The 17,013-nt window shown below is 40.8% G+C and overlaps 2 protein-coding genes across 3 annotated transcripts in view; one reads left to right on the top strand and one right to left on the bottom strand.

Annotated features, from left to right (window-relative positions):
* Positions 1 to 9,051, bottom strand: part of SEPTIN7 (septin 7) — a 101,709-nt gene extending 92,658 nt beyond the window's left edge. The window contains exons 1-2 of one of the 2 annotated variants that reach the window (XM_047763082.1): positions 8,825 to 9,051; positions 7,276 to 7,277 (exon numbers count right to left, since the gene is read on the bottom strand). In XM_047763082.1, coding sequence (XP_047619038.1) covers positions 7,276 to 7,277; positions 8,825 to 8,885 — 63 coding nt within the window. In that variant the 5' untranslated portion in view covers positions 8,886 to 9,051. The remainder of the gene's footprint in view (positions 1 to 7,275; positions 7,278 to 8,824) is intronic. The other variant, XM_047763081.1, reaches the window with a different exon arrangement.
* Positions 9,052 to 9,371: 320 nt separating this feature from the next.
* The window catches only part of LOC125117325 (uncharacterized), a 104,732-nt gene continuing 97,090 nt past the window's right edge, over positions 9,372 to 17,013 (top strand). The window contains exon 1 of the mRNA XM_047763123.1: positions 9,372 to 9,467. Coding sequence (XP_047619079.1) covers positions 9,372 to 9,467 — 96 coding nt within the window. The remainder of the gene's footprint in view (positions 9,468 to 17,013) is intronic.

Below are 17,013 nucleotides of genomic sequence, written 5' to 3' on the forward strand. Positions count from 1 at the left end.
ATTCATGCCCCCTGCTACTGCTCTGGTTCTGTCCTTTATCTTTCAGTCCTAAAACTGCTAATTACTCACTCTCAACAGCCCCATCTTGGTGCTTTATCCATCCCTACTGAATTATCACAACTCTCACAGTTACCACTCTTCTTTTAAAATCTTTCAATAGGAATTCCCTTATAGTGCAGTGGGTTAGGCATCCAGCCGTTGTCACTTCAGCAGCTTGGGTTGCTGCTGTGGTGCGGGTTTGATCCCTGGCTCGGGAATTTCCACATGCCATGGGCACAGCCAACAAATAAATTTAAAAATAAAATCTTTCAATAAAAAACTTTTAAATCCTCTGCACAGCACATCGGATTTCTACTCACCTCTCTAGCCTCACAGCCTACACTACCATGATTTCTCAGCCTAGTGTAGGCTTCCTCTTCCTCTGCCCAATCTTGCCTACCTACCTTTGAAGACTGACTTTTTCTAGTTTGGAAAAGGTATTTCCACTGTACACTCCACATACCTTTAAATAATATCACAAATGATTTACTAAGTAAATGTCAGATTGAGAATACAAAAGTGAACAAAATACAGTCCTTGACTTTCAAGAAACTCACAACAAAGGCAGAAAAGTAAGTAATCAATTGCCGTATGGTCTGATCATTTTTTTTAAGCTAACATCTGAATGTATGGAATATGCCAGGCTAAGGACTTGTCATGTATTGTCTAATTCAATTCTCCAATAACTTTATGATCCCCATTTTACAGAGAAGCAAAGAGAAAAGCTGTTATTTGTCCAAGGTTCTGCTAAGTTTTGAGATGTGAATCCAGGTCTGAGTCCAGAACCTAAGCTCTTAATTATCATGACTTCTACTTCCCCTGTCACAACATTTAACTTAGTTTTCCCAGTGTCTAGCATACAGCAGGCACAAGACATACATTTGTTAAATGAATGGATTTGTGTATTGAAGCCCTAAGGTGGTAATGACTTAATATCAATACTACCACTTTTAACAGATAATGTTGTTAGAGTTCAAAAGCTCTGAGGAGTTCCCGTCGTGGCGCAGTGGTTAACGAATCCAACTAGGAACCATGAGATTGCGGGTTCGGTCCCTGCCCTTGCTTGGTGGGTTAAGGATCCGGCGTTGCCGTGAGCTGTGGTGTAGGTTGCAGACGCGGCTCGGATCCCGCGTTGCTGTGGCTCTGGCGTAGGCCGGTGGCTACAGCTCTGATTGGACCCCTAGCCTGGGAACCTCCATATGCCGCGGGAGCGGCCCAAGAAATAGCAACAACAACAACAACAAAAGACCAAAAAAAAAAAAGCTCTGAGATGCTAATCACCCGAAATGATCAATGTCCCAGCTTACTCATCATGTCATGGTTTATAATAACAAAGTATTGGAAATAAAAGTCTATCAGATGGGGACATATTAAATAAATTATAGACTATCCATATTATGGAATTATGCAGCTATATAAAATAATAAGAATGCTCTACATGTACTGCTATGAAATAATCTAAGACATACTAAGTAGAAAAAATTAAAAGCTGAGGAAGAATGTGTACCTGATGCTACCACTGGTTGGGGCTGGAAGGATAGACAGTTTTTATTTGTATACACAAAAACCATCTTTAGAAGAACATTTAACTGTTAGGTTGCCTGAGGAGTGCAAAAGTGGGTAACTTGGGGATAGGAGGAGAACGATTTTACTACATTTCTTTTAGCCCTTAGAATTTTGAACCAATTGATTGTATTACCTACTGGACAAATATATAAACTCCAAAAAAAGTAAATAAAAAGCATCTTCAGAAATGAAAGCATAAACACTATATGACATCCACTAAGCTATGGGTCATACATAGCTTTCTTGATTGCTACTGTCTGTGTCTGACACCTGTTGGCAAATCATTTGTTACACCAATGAAGTTAACAAAAATCTCAAAGTGCCACTGCAAAAATTTTGGTTTTCTGCCTCTTAGGGACTCACATGTGGCATATGGAAGTTCCCAAGCTAGGGGTTGAATCAGAGCTGCAACTTCAGCCTAAGCCATAGCAACGCCAGATCCAAGCCGTGTCTGCGACCTACACCACACCTCACTGCCACACTGGATAGTTAACCCACTGAGTGAGGCCAGGGATCAAACCCGCATGCTCATAGTTACTAGTGAGATTCATTACCACTGAGCCACAACGCGAGAACTCTTGCAAGAATATTTTAAATATATTTTACAAAGAAAGTAAAACTAGAAAAAAAAGGTTTTGATTCTTCCAAAAAACAATCAGGGCCCTATCCCAAGTCTAGTGTTTATCAAGCTCTGAAAGTCTTCTAGGACCTGTATTCTTTTACAAGCACCAAAAGAATTGATTGTATTACTGTTGTTTTACATTCTCGTCACATGTCAAATGTTTCACAAAGAAGTTAACAGGGAAACCTTTAAAAAGCTACCCAGAAAAACCATTTTAACTGAGTCAAAAGTACATGGATTATACCTCAACAAAGTTGTTTAAAAAAAAAAAAAACTATTTTAGAGATATTAGAAATCACATCAGTAGTTACCTGGAGCATTAGGGAGGTAACTGTATAGGGGCTCAACGAACTCTGGGGTGATGGAAACATTCTGTGTCTTATTTAGAATAAAAATTAAAAGGTGTATATATCTGTCAAAATTCACTAAACACTTAAAATCTGTGCATTTTATTGCATGAAAGCTATACCTCTATAATAAAGTTACTTAATAATTTCAAAAGCATTTAGAAATGCAGACTCCTGGAACACTCTTGGTGAAATGAACTGCTGGGTCTGTGGTAAGAACCAGTTAATTTCTAACAAGAGGGCCTCGTGACTCTTATGCATGAGATTCATCAATTATTTTTTGGAAAATACTGGCCTAGCATAATGTTGTATGTCCAGTAATTATGAGGATGTTTTGCAAAAATTCATGATTAGGTGATTGATTCTCAAGTTTGAAAAATACTAAGTGGAAGGAGTTCTAGGAGGAAGAATTATGCACTAGATGGTTAAGAAAGACTTTTTTTTTTTTGGACTTTTTAGGTCCACACCGGTGGCATATGGAAGTTCCCAGGCTAGGGGTCAACTTGGAGCTGTAGCCACTGGCCTATGCCACAGCCCCAGCAACATGGGATCCAAGCTGCATCTGCGACCTACACTACAGCTCATTGCCAGATCCTTAACCTGCTGAGCAAGCCAGGGATAGAACCTGTTTCCTCACTACCAGTCAGATTCATTCATTTCCACAGAACCATGACAGAAACTCCCGAGAGACTTTTTTCTTCTTCATCTACTATAATCCTTCAATGATTCTTCATCATCTACTGTGATGGTTCTCAAGCTGGGGCTATTCTGCCCCCCACCCTGCCATCCCAGGTGACATTTGGCAATGTCTCCAGTCAATTTTTTTGTCACGCCTTGGGAGGAAGAGTGCTACTGGCATCCAGTGGGCAAAGGCCAAGGATGCAGTAAACACTGCACAATTCCCAAGACAAAGAATTCTAAAATTCCAAACTACACTAGTGCCCAGTTTGAGAAACCCTGACCTGAGCCTCACCTCAGATCAAGCTACTAAAAGCACTTGGTTGTATGGAGCCCCAAAGGTAAACAAAATATTAACATGTTACATCTTCAGGAGAGTCAATTTTTACTTCCAGATTAGTAGGGAAGGAGGGAGGAATCATCTTTATTTGGTGTGTAAATCAAACAAATATAAATAAATTGAAAATGTCACATGAATACCTAAAATAAACTTCAAAATAATGTAAGCAGGATCAGACTTTACTCCCTAACCTCAGGGGTTACTTATGTACTCTCCTAAGCCTTCAAAGTTCTTTTAAAAAGTTAAAAAAAACTTGCCTAACAAACAAAAGTTAAAAACAAACAAAAAACACATTTGCCTAAAATAAAGTACATAAATTTTAGCATGACAAGCAAGACATCATCTTTAAGCTACCCCATTAAGGTTTTTAGGGCTATTTGTTACTGCATCCTGTCTAACTTAGTGCTATTCAAAGTGTGGTCTGTGCACCAGTGAGCCAGTCTGATTGCCTACATGTTTATACCAGAGAATTACAGAAGTTGAAAGCAGAGAAACAGAAAATTTTATACCAGAATAATTTTATGTCTATTGGATCTTAAAAAACTCAGGCCTGTATTTTGCCTTTTTTATTACCTATTCACCACTAACATTTTTGCAGTAATTTGTATTTTACAACTCTACCAGTCAACAGTGACCTGGAAATAGGAAGGAAGGAAAGGAGGGAGGGAAGAAGGAAAGGAGAGAGGCTGGGAGGGAAGAAAGAAAAGGGAAAAGAAACACTGAGAAGCACTAACCTAATCTATAGTGACCGATACATCTAGTAAGAGGCAAAGCCAGGATTTGAATTCATGTCTGTCTGACACCAGAGCCCTTTTTCTTAATCACTATACTATATTTCTGTTATTATTAATACTTTGAACTAAAACCTCCATATGTAATCCTCACCTCTGCAGAGCTAGTCTGCACCAGGTATAAACACAGGATTTTTTGTGTGTCTGGCCTAAGGCCTTCAATGCCGAAAGCAAACAAGCTGCCTCCCTGGCCCCTCTTCCCCAGGTTCATACTGAAAATTTGTCTCTCATTATACTTGATGATGCAAAAGGACAAAACAAAAAAAAATTTTTTTTTCTCCTCAAGGCTGAGCAGAGACATTTAATGACATGACACTATCTTCTTTTGGGACTCATCCTGCTTTCTACAAGACTTTTGTAGGTAACAGCCTCTCAAATAGCAGTAAGCCTCATATCCAACTACACTAGCTACATAAAGTACAGAATACATGAATCCAAAATAAGAAAAAGCCACAGAGACTTAATAGCATTTAAAGTCTTCCCTCTATACACTAAGACCTCCAACCTCTACTATAAAGTTTAAAGATCTATGATTTGACCCATCCATACTACACATCCAGTGTCTCTGCAAACTTTTTTGGTCACAATTCTTGATTTTTTAAAAAATGTTATATCCCAACCCAATACACAACGCTTACAAAACAAAATTTAGCCCCCCCCCCAAATCTTTAGTAAGTGCAAATACTGCTATTTTCTATTTCTTTCCTACTTTTAAAAAAATATTGGTAGAAATCCACAAAACTGATTTCAAGACCCACTAAGAGCTCTCAACCTGCAGTCTGCAAAACACTATTGAAAGACCAAAAGTCTACATTTAACAGTATGCTCTCATCTGGCAAGCCTAACCTATAATCATGCTACCTTAAAATTCTACCCCTCAAAAACTCATTTTTTTCTACATCAGTTTCATTGTACAATAAATCTTACGTCATTTACAATCCAAACTTTGTACAGAAAAAAAATACAAAAGTTAGTTTTGTCTCAAAATTTAGTAAAATGCATAACGTTGTGGTGGCCAAGGAGGAGGGAGTAGGATAGATTGGGAGTTTGAGGTTAGAAGATGCAAACTATTACATTAGAATGGATAAGCAATGAGGTACTACAGTATACAGGGAACTATATCCAATCTCTTGGGACAGAACATGATGGAAAATAATATAAAAAGAATGTGGGAGTTCCCATTGAGGCTCAGCGGTAATGGACCCAAACCTGACTAGTATCTATGAGGATACAGGTTTGATCCCTGGCCTCACTCAGTGGGTTAAGGATCTGGCTTTAGGAGTTCCCGTCGTGGCTCAGTGGTTAACGAATCCGACTAGGAACCATGAGGTTGCAGGTTCGATCCCTGGCCTTGCTCAGTGGGTTAAGGATCTGGGGTTGCTGTGAGCTATGGTGTAGGTCACAGATTCGGCAGGGATCCTGCATTGCTGTGACTCTGGCATAGGCCAGAGGCTACAGCTCCGATTAGACCCCTAGCCTGGGAACCTCCTTATGCCGCGGGTGCGACCCTAGAAAAGGCAAAAAGATCAAAAAAAAAAAAGGATCTGGCTTTACAGTGAGCTGTGGCATAGGTCACAGATGCAGCTTGGATCTGGCATTGCTATGGCTGTGGTGTAGGCTGGCAGCTGTAGCTCCAATTCGACCCATAGCCTGCGAACTTCCATACGCTGCACACGCAGCCCTATAAAAGCAAAAAGCAAGGGAAAAAAAAGACTATATATATCTATATATATAGATATATATATATATAGATATATATGACTAGGTCACTGTGCTGTACAGCAGAAATTGGCACAACACTGTAAACCGACTATAATTTTTAAGAATTTTTAATGGATAAATTTAAATTTAAAATAAAATTTTTCAGGAGTTCCCACCATGGCACAGCAGAAATGAATCCGACTAGGAACTATGAGGTTGCAGGTTTGATCCCTAGCCTTGCTCAGTGGGTTAAGGATCTGGCGTTGCTATGAGCTGTGGTGTAGGTCACAGACGCAGCTTGGATCTGGCATTGCTGTGGCTCTGGCACAGGCCAGCAGCTACAGCTCCATTTAGACCCCTAGCCTGGGGACCTCCACATGCTGCTGGTGTGGACCTAAAAGGGCAAAAGACAAAAAATAAACAAAGTAAAAATAAAATAAAATAAAAATTTTCAATCTCTATTCAAAAACTGAAGATAGCTTATTAGCTCAAAATATGAAACATGTTCTTAGCTGGTAATTTAATTAGGTAACAATATTGGCAAATCCCAGATTAGAGTCTATGGTGAATATATACACCATCAAATTATAAGAAGTCTGAAACCAACTCTATCTACTACTAACTTCACTCTGTCTAGTCATCTGACCACCCCTCCATTAAGACTTTATAAATCTAAGGCTTCCTGCTCTGTGTGTGTTGTCGTTGTTAACACTCAACAATTGCTCTAAGACCTGTCAGGAGTCCTACCTTGTCTCACACCAGTTTATAAGTCCTCACATGTACTTATTTAAGATTATTTCTTTGGGAAAACACAAAAATCCAAATAATTCCATAACAAACTTCTGAAACATCATCTATTATAATAGATATGAATTTATACATAACTTACATCTCCAAATTAAAATCAGAAACCAAGAATTCTTAATTTTACACCATTATAAAATTCTTCTGTAAATTAAAATCCACTTGACATACTTAAAGTAAACACAAAATAAATTTCTCGGTTGTGAACTTCAATTCTGTGAGCCTAAGAGTGCCTGTGGTATTTTTAATAACTGTACTGAGAAGACCTGGCTCTATCATGTTGTCCCATCACAGGACACACAGCTACCATATAAACCATCTATGTGGCCTCCACATTTATTTCAAAGCCCCACTTAAACCAATCTCCTCTAGCCCCACCCACTGAACAGCTGGGTGGGAGGAAAGACTGGATGGGATGAAAGATTGTTTCCTGCCCCACACCCCTAGCTCCCTCCTTTGCTATTTGGAGGAATAAGGGATCCAAGCAACACTGACTAGCTTAGTAACTGTTTATATCCTGCTAAGGCACTATCCTTCCTCCATCAGGATTCCGAGAAGATCTTGCGTACCTGTACACTTAATGCCTAAAAAGTTCCCTCCTCAACTTACTTTTAAACTTAGGGAGGGAGGGGCTGACCATATTCATCACCTGTTTGTACATGAATATGTAAAGTAAGTAAAATGCTTCTGAATCTAGATTATCTGTTCGTTTATATTACCAAGTGCACTCAGGAAGATATTCTACCATTTCATCAAAATAGCAAAGCCAAAAGAAATCATAAAGTTGGACTACAACAAAGTCGCAAGGATAAATTATTTTAGTATCTAAGCAAACACCTGGACGTTACAAATTCTTGGCCTACACTATGAAAACGCAGATTTGAAACAGTGTCCTCTCAAAATGTAACTTAGCAAAAGGAAATGTGTTAGCAAAAAACATTTATTTCCTACTATACACCCAGTATGAAATGGAACTCAGGAGTGGAAAATGTGAATGAAATGGCCCTGGTTCTTTTTCCAATGCGTAGGGGAGGAAAGGAAATGAAAAGGCTTCTTAAGAGAATAAATGAGAATACTGAAATGCTTCCAAAAATGAATTTCGTTAAATATCAACAGTCCGTATCTCCGACTCCCTCCCTTTTCCAGCGACCCTTCCCACCCTTTCCGCTCCTGGGGAGGGCGCCCTTCCTAAGCGCACTCTTTTACCATTTTCCTAAAAATTTAGCCCAAACCAGGCTCATTATCCTTCTTACTCAAGCCTCGCCCGCCATCCACCGGCCTTTGGGGCCGCGCCGGGGGCCGGGGGGAAGCCCGGAGAGGCGGGGAGAGGGTGCGAGGAGGCAACGCGGCTCAGCCGCTGCAGCCGCCGCCGCCGCCGCCGCCTCCACCTCCACCGCAGCTTCAGCCCGGTGCATCCTTCTTCCTCCCTCCCCGCCGCCGCCCTCCCCGGGTCGGCCCACACAGCACCCTCACCCGGGCGCGCGCACACACCCCCACCCTCCTCTCCAGGCCCCCTCCTCCACGAGGGGAGCTCCGCGGCGGGTGCTGCGACCGCCGAGCGGGGGAAGCAGGGCCGCAGAACAGGAGGGCCAGGGAAAGACGACCCCGCTCGGGCAGCTCCGTCCGCGGAGGCCGCGGGTCCGGTGTGGCGGCTCACATCTCCCGGCCCCCCACGCCCGCCCGCGCGGCACAGGAAATGCCGCCGCCTCGGCTCTCCGCACATTCAATTCAAACTGTCACCGCCGCCGCCGCCTCCCCTCCCCCCGGGCCCGCCGCCACCGCGCCCCGGGCCCTTCGTCGCCCCCGCCCCACCTTCTTTCGCCGCAGCCCCCCGCCTTGCTCCAGGGCGTTACCCTCGCCCGGTCAGAGGGCCGCAGAACCCTCCTGCGTCCAGACCCGCCGACCCGAGTCGCGACGGCCCAAAGCTGAGACTCACCCATGGTGCTGCTGTTGACGCTCCTCTCCTCAGCAGCAGCGGATCTCGCACTGACCGACATCCCCTCCCCCCTCCGCGACCAGCCCGGGAGCAGCGCAGCCCGCCGATTCTCCAAAGCCGCCTACGCCGATTTCGCGGCGTAACCGCCCGGCGTCGCTGCCCCGCTTACGCAGACGACCGCAGGAGGACTCCTCCACTGGCTCTCGCCCGACTCCGGCTCCCTCCCCCGCCCCCTCAGACTAGGCTTCCGGGCCCAGAGGCGGCTGGTTTCAATCTCGCGAGATTACTTCCTCGGCGCCCTGCCGACTTGCTCGTTTTTCGAGCATGACTTCATTGGCGTCAGCACTCTTTTGCTCTTCTGGTTTGGCCGCCATGTTAAAATTGGCGGGATTTGGCACCTCTGGGGTCACGGACATTCAGGCCTCTGTGCGTGTTTCTTCAACACTGCTTCTAAGGTTAACGCCTTACGTTTGTGGGTAAAAAGCCTGGGGACGCTGAGAGGGAGGGGCCGGTTGGGCGCGAGGGTGTGGTTTTGCCCGAATCAAAGATGGCCGCCGTAAATGCAGCCCCGCACAATTTCACGTCAGGTTTTGGAGCTGGGAAAGCCGCCGGATTGGCTTTAACGCCTCCTTACGAAGTTGGCGTAAAGCAAAGAGGCGCCGCTGCAAGAGGCCAGAGCGGGAGGCTATGATTAGGGCCGGGCCGCGTCCACCCCTGGGCTCCTAGCTACTGACCTGGCGGCAACGCCCGTGCCAGTGAAGAGAGACCCTTAAAGGCAGGTGCCTATGCCCCAATCTATACCTGTTTACTCAGTTTCTTTGACTTTCGGAGTAGAAAGTGAGATTAGGCCCTGGTTAACCCGACATTGCCCTCGCGCTGTCACTTTCTGATGGCCTGGCAGAGTCAAGAGGTCAGCTGCTGCAGCTTCCACTGCGGATTCTCCACGGTCACATTCATTCGTGTTGGCTTAGCTCGTTGGTGCAGGTTTGGTCCTCGTGGCGCTCGCACTCTATCTAGTTAAGGAAATGAATGGACACACGTGAAACTATTGGCTATCAGTTAAAGATTAATGAAGGGTTAAAGTGTGTGGTTAATTAGCAGTGAATATCTCCGAGTCGTTGGAACCTTCACCAAATACTTTCTAGTAAAAGTAGCCTCACTTTGCTCAGAGCAAACCCTGGTCTTCTGTACTTTCCTAAAAATTAATCGCTGTCTTAATTCATGCACACGAGTTATCTTTCCTGTTAAGCTGTATGTTATGGAGGATTTTTTTTAATTTTAGTTTATAATATTCTGTTAATTTCTGCTGTACAGCAGTTTCTGCTGTGTATCTGCTATACCCAGATACACATTCTTTTTTTTCACATTATCCTCCATCACAAGTGATTAGCTATAGTTCCCTGTCGTATGCAACGGAGCAATTGTATATGAGCTCGCACAAGCGTGTTCATAACAGCATTGCGTGTGTGTGTGTGTGTCGGGGAGTGTAGTTATCTGGGAGTTGTTTGTTTGTTTTGGCTGTTCTGGGGATAGGGATGGACCCCACAGCCACAAACTGTAACCAGAGTCACAGCAGTGACAATGCTGAGATCCTTAACCCCCAGCCATGAAGGAGCTAATTTCAATGTCCATTTACAGGAGAATGAATGAATAAGTTACATCATTGGACAGACTGACATACACAGAATGGTAAAAATGGAAATTAATGAGAAGCTACTAGTATTAATTTAGAGTTCATTAACATAATATTGAGGGGGGGGGAAACAACTCACAGAAGATGTATATGGTATACCATAAATAAATAAAAGTTTGAAAATAAACTGTGAGATCAAACTGAAAATCATAGGAAGTTGTAGATACCAATTCAGAATAGCAGTTACTTCCTAAGAGGAATAGAAGGGAAGGTAACTGAGTTCACTTGTATGTTTTATTTTCCACCAAAAGTAATACGCAAAAAAATGTGGCAAAACCTTAAAGGTAGCTGGAGGATACATGGGTGTTAAATTGTAATTATTTTCTATACTCTTGTTGAAAGGTTTCCAAGTAATTTTTTTTAATAAAGGAAATTTTACCTAAGGAAACAACTTATTTTGTGTCTTAATATTGTTTCTTAAAACTCCATTTGTGCTGAATTGCTCTTAGAGTGTGTTACGATGTCTGCTCAACCAATCATTGTGTTAAATTTCTGAAATTTCACATGAGCGTTTTACTTTAGGAAACTGTAATAAATATCTCCTTTGAAGAAGGCAGTGCAGCAGGGAACTTAGACATGTAGCATCTGGAGTCACATCACCTGGGTTCAAATTCCAGCTTTACCACTTACTAGCCATATACATACGGATAAGTTGCTTTAGCTTTCTGTGATCTGGCTTCCTCATCTATAAATGGAAATAATACTACTTACCTAATGGAGTTTTTGTGAGAGCTAAATGTGCCCAGTCCATAATAAATGCTTATTATATGTTACTATGTACAGATCATTTGAAAAATAAAAGTGTGCTGAATACTATTATTGTTTAATAAAATCTAATAGTTTATTTATTTTTTTGTCTTTTGTCTTTTTAGTGCTGCACCTGTGGCATATGGAGGTTCCTAGGCTAGGGGTCTAATTGGAGCTGCAACCGCTGACCTATGCCACAGCCACAGCAACGCAGGATCCAAGTCTACATCTGTGACCTACACCACAGCTCATGGCAATGCGAGATCCTTAACCCACTGAGTAAGGCCAGGGATTGAACCCTCATCCTCATGGATGCTAGTCAGGCTTGTTAACCACTGGCAGGAACTCCTAATAGTTTATTTTTTATTAAAAAAAAAAAAAGATATCTGCCTTCCATCTCTATTGGTATGTTTCTTTGAGGGAGATCTCTTAATGGATATGAAAAAGGTGAATTGTGTTATTTTGCTTTCTGAAATGGATAAACTCTTAATATAAATAATATTGATAAGTTCTTTGAGATTTGTTCATTCTTCCCAACAAATCCCAACCCACACAGTAAGAGCTTCACCACTTTCCACTGAAAATTAGATCGAGGGGTACAAGGAGTGAGATGATGACATCTTATGGAACTTCTCCCATGAGGAGTTCAGTAGTTGGTGAGTGTGTCTGTGTGCATGCACCTGTGATTGTGATTCATAAATGATATTGGGAGGAACAGAGAGTGATAGAATTATTATATTCGTTTCATGATCTGTACTGCACTGTTTGCAATATTATATTTGTAAATACAATATAGTCTAGACCTTAACCTTCTCGTTCAGAAAATTTTTGCTTTTTTTTTTTTTAACAAAAAGTTGATCTGATATTCTGGAGAGACCATGAGGATTTTTTTCCACTGTATATTTACAGTGTTCAATCTTAAGCGGGCCAAGCAGTACTAGTTAACCTAGTTAAATCTCTTTTCCACAACGGCCACCCCAGATTATCTCCATTGTTTTCATTTATTCTCAGCAAAAAACTGAACCCATCAGAGAGGAATTCCAACAGCTTCCTGCCTCCACATTCATAAGCTTACCTGCATCTACACCCACCTTTCAGACATCCCAATGGATTGTGTGTCCTTCCATCTAAGGAATATATTTCTGTATGTTCACTGTGTTCCATCTCTTTGGCCTACTCTTTGGATTCTGTCTCCTCCTACCTTGCCAGGAACTTCACTCAATGGATTATTTATTCAGTAAATTTTTGATGTTTTGTCCTTATCACTCTACTGATATCCTCAACAAGGTTATACCAACCTTTTCATTCAATCTAGTGGATGACTTTTTTTGAAAACTTTAGTTAAGTATTTGATACTAGTGACCATGGCCTGCTATATTTATATCCCTTAATTTGTGAAACTGTACTTTCCTAGTTTTCCTCCTAGATCTCTGGCTTCTTTATTTTACCTTCTCGGACTCTCATCTTCTGCCTGTCACTTAAGTGTCCATGTACCTAGAGTTGTGTCCTAGTCAGTTTATTTCTATCTCACTTTTTATATCCTCCTTTGGGGATCTCATGCACTTCCATGGCTTCAGTGATTATACATATATGCTGGTGAATCCTAAATAAAAATTTCTAGTCCAGTTCTCTCTCCTTACTGTAAATCTGCACACCTGATTGTCTTCAAAATACATGTCCTGATGGAGATCCTGTCGTGGCTTAGCGGGTTATGAACCTGACTAGTATCCATGAGGATGAGAGTTTGATCCCTGGCCTCATTCAGTGGGTTAAGAATCCAGCGTTGCTATGAGCTTGGTGTAGGTCCCAGACACAGCTCAGACCCCGAGTTGCTGTGGTGTAGGCCAGCAGGTGCAGCTCAGATTTGGATTTGACCCCTTCCATATGGCACAGGTGTGGCCCTAAAATAAATAAATAAATATATAGATATAGATATAGCTATCTCCTGATAGTCCAAGATATCTCAAAACAGTATATCCCAAATGAAACTCCTCATTTTCACTGTATGTTCTTTTATGTTCCCAATATCTAAATGGTATCATCAACCCAACTGCCTAAGCCAGCAGTATGGTATTATACTCAGTTCCTCCCTGTCTCTTATTTCCTATAGTCATCAGAAAGTCCTGAGAGTTTTTCCTTCTCATTTATCTCTAATCTTTCCTTTGCTCTCCATCTCCGCTACTACTGTTCCAGCTAGGCCAATATTATCTCCTGCCTCAACTGTTAGTCTTTCTGCCTATTACCCTGTTCTACTCCAATTCATTCTTCACATGTGCCTAGAGTGACCTTTCTGAACTTTATGTCAATCCCCTGTTCAAAGTCTTCAAGTTTCCCCTCAGGAAACTTACATGATACATTTTATTTCTGGTCAAGCGGCCATGCCTTGCTTTCTCTCTCATCTCTAGCGAGCCTTGGTTCTCCCTATGCCTGGGACAGTTTACTCTCCTTTTTATACTTGCATTACTTACCTGGCTTTCTCCTTTAAGTCTCATCATTTTCTCTAAAAAGCCTTCCTTTATGTCCCAAGATTGGGCAAGGTACCCTCTTACCCCACGTAGTATCTTGTACTTTTTTACTCCTATGGTGGTACTAATAGCACAGTTATATAAATATTTGTCTCTTCCATTGGAGTCTAAGCTCCTTAAAGCCAGGGACTCTTGTCTTGCTCACTTGTGTATCCTCAATACCTAGCATAAGGTATGGTATTCATTACTTCATTCAGCAAATATTTCTGGGCCTTAGACACTAGCTCAGTGGTTAATGTGTGGAATGAGGAACTCTTGAGGGCGGTCTCTGAGATGTGAGGGAATCCATGAGATCAAAATTATTTTAATTATAATACTGAGACTTTTTTTTACCCTTTTCACTTTGTCTCTATGAGCAAATAGTGGAGTTTTCCAGATACTATGTGAAGTGTGATAATTGCAACAGATGAATGCAAACACACATAAATAATCCAGCTGCCTGATACTAAGCCAGACATTAGAGGAATTTTCAAAAATGTAAAACTATGGCATGGCCCTCTTTAAACAATTTTTCATTGTTGTTGTTTTGGAAGATTATTATTTTTCATAAAATGTGTTCTTAATGTTAACATGTAATTAATTTATTTTCAGTGAATAAATATTTTTAAACTTTCTCAGTTTTAATTTCTAATACAGTAATTATCAATAAATATATTACACATAAACAAAACTCTTTGAGATCCTCAATGATTTGTACAAATGTAAAGGGATTCTGAACCTAAAAGTTTGAGAATTGCTGCACTAGCACATATTATGTGTATTCACTGTAGATGTGTTGAATAATTAATGAATGTCAATTTGCCCAAACTCTGGCACGCAGCTGCTCAATATTTCCTAAAGCTTCTTTCAGAATGCTGAGAATTAATATCTGAACAGGCAAAAATAACATCAACAACAACAAAACCAAAAATAGGCTTATTATCTGAATATGCAGTGGTGAAAGTATTTTTTAGGTGAATGTGCTTTCTAAACTATGGAGTTTCATACAAATAATAACTGTCTTGATAATTGTCTACACTAAATACAGACCAACATTCTAGCTTTGGTAATAGAATCAGGACTACCCCATCTTAATCCAATACTTTACTTGAAGATAAGAATTTTTATAGCCAGCAATTTCACATCAATCAAATTGAATCCATATAACAATGCTGTGAAATAGATATTACCCTTATTTTTTAAATAAGGAAACCAATGTTCGGAGAAGTGAAGTGATTTACTCAAGTTCTCAGAATTTGTAAAAGTCTGAGACAAGTTTCGAAGACCTCATGCTTTTCCAAAACACAGAACCTCAGATGAAGGGATTTGTTCCTTTGTTGGCCTGAATCCTATTCTCATTTGTGAGGCATTTGGTCTGGTGAAAGGGTAGGATATTTTGTTTTGTTTTCACATTTTTCAGGTACTTTTACCTTTAATGCAAGAACAAGGACATGTGAATGGTATTCGGTCCATATGAAGGTTTTCCTTGAGGAAAACAACTCAGAAAGTGACAGTATAAGTGATATGGCCCTTCTTATAGGACAAGTCTGTCTGAGTCACTACATTGCACAAACTTAGCAAACATAATCAGATTGGGTGGTAGGAACGGAGCTTGAAATTTCAGATATGTATTTTGTAAAGTTAGTTAGGCAATTTACAATATTTCTTTGTTAACAGTAATGTCCAAATATCCAAAAAGACATTGAGTACTTTTTATTCCTTTGAAGGACAGTAGGAGAGGATTGAGACATGATATGTAAAATAAAGAGCCACTAACTAAAACTTTCTTAAATTCATGGTTAAATAGCATAGCTTAGAGGAAAGTTCTGTTGAGATCAAGAATTTAATTAAAATAATTGATAATGTTAATGATTTGCAAGTGAAAGGGAAGAGATATTGACATGCCCTTTTATAGATTAAGAATCTATCTAGTACAGGAAGTCAAGTGACACCTGCAAGGTTATACAACTAGTGAACAGAAATTAGAAAAAATAAAGCCTCATACTTCCCTTTCCTTTGTAAAGATCAAACTTCATCCCACTGGAGAAGCTAAAAACATAGCAATAATGACAAAACAAAAAATAAAATGAGAGAATTTTGCAACTTGAAGATCAGAGATTGTAAAGAACAAATAGCTATCATTCTTAAATGCTTTACCTTAGAAGGAGGAGTTTTTTGTTTGTTTGTTTGTTTGTTTGTTTTCCCCACCAGCCAGGGAGGGAATGGAGGAGAAAACAGCACAAAAATAGGATGTCTGAATCCAGACTGCCCCAGGGGGCCTGATTTATCTCAATTTATCACTGGAGCTTCAGGGAATTTTCAAATTCCAGGGCTCTCCTGAAAATTTACTTATAATGAAGATAAAAGTCCCACTTTGCTCTCAGGACTCCCTGTCCCCGGTAATAGATTGGCATTGGCAGCGCAGTGGCCCTCTGGGGCTGAGGGAAGAGAGGAAGCCATTTACCTTGAGTTTTTCTCACCAATCATCACCTGGTTGTGAGCCATCCAATCTGATTACACGGTTGAAATATCCCTGAGCCCGATATTGGAGAAAAATTCAAAGTACATTTAAAAAAATCTATTATAAGTGGAAAATGCCATTGGTGCCAACTCCCTTTGGCATTTCCTACCACTGAATCACAAACTGACTGAAATAGGAAATAAGGACACATGGTTTTATGGGAAACCAGCTGCCTTCAACAACTAGACTTAATATATTGACTTTGGCAATGATTGAATGCCTCCTGCTGTATAAGCGGTTCGTGAAAGTGAATTGAATTGAACAAAGTTTATGTAGATGGAACATGTTATGTTAGAACAAGGCTATCATTTTTAACAGGAGGAAACTACTCTCTCAAAATCACTTTTCCTCATAGACCACTAAGTGAAGGGCTAGTTTCAAAGGTGCACCTCGGAGATCTCATATCTAGGAAAATAGGAAATTCAGAGAGGAAGCAAATGCCAGTGCTAGAATAATGTGCTTTATGTGAAGCAATAGTATTGGATTACCATGAGACTTCCTGGCAAACAACAAATGCTTAGTAATTGTTAAAATAGTGTGTCATTACTCCCTTTATGAGGCTCTCGACAAAGACTCTTTCTTGTACTATACTTCTAATCATTTGATATTGATTGGATCCTATTTTAGGGAGAAAGTTATACATCTGATAGAAAATAAAAGATCAAATGATGATATTTGTGATTTTTTTTCCCATGATGTGATCCATTTCATGGAAAGAAACTGT

Source organism: Phacochoerus africanus, chromosome 16 (genome assembly GCF_016906955.1).
Source record: "Phacochoerus africanus isolate WHEZ1 chromosome 16, ROS_Pafr_v1, whole genome shotgun sequence".
NCBI lineage: Eukaryota > Metazoa > Chordata > Mammalia > Artiodactyla > Suidae > Phacochoerus > Phacochoerus africanus.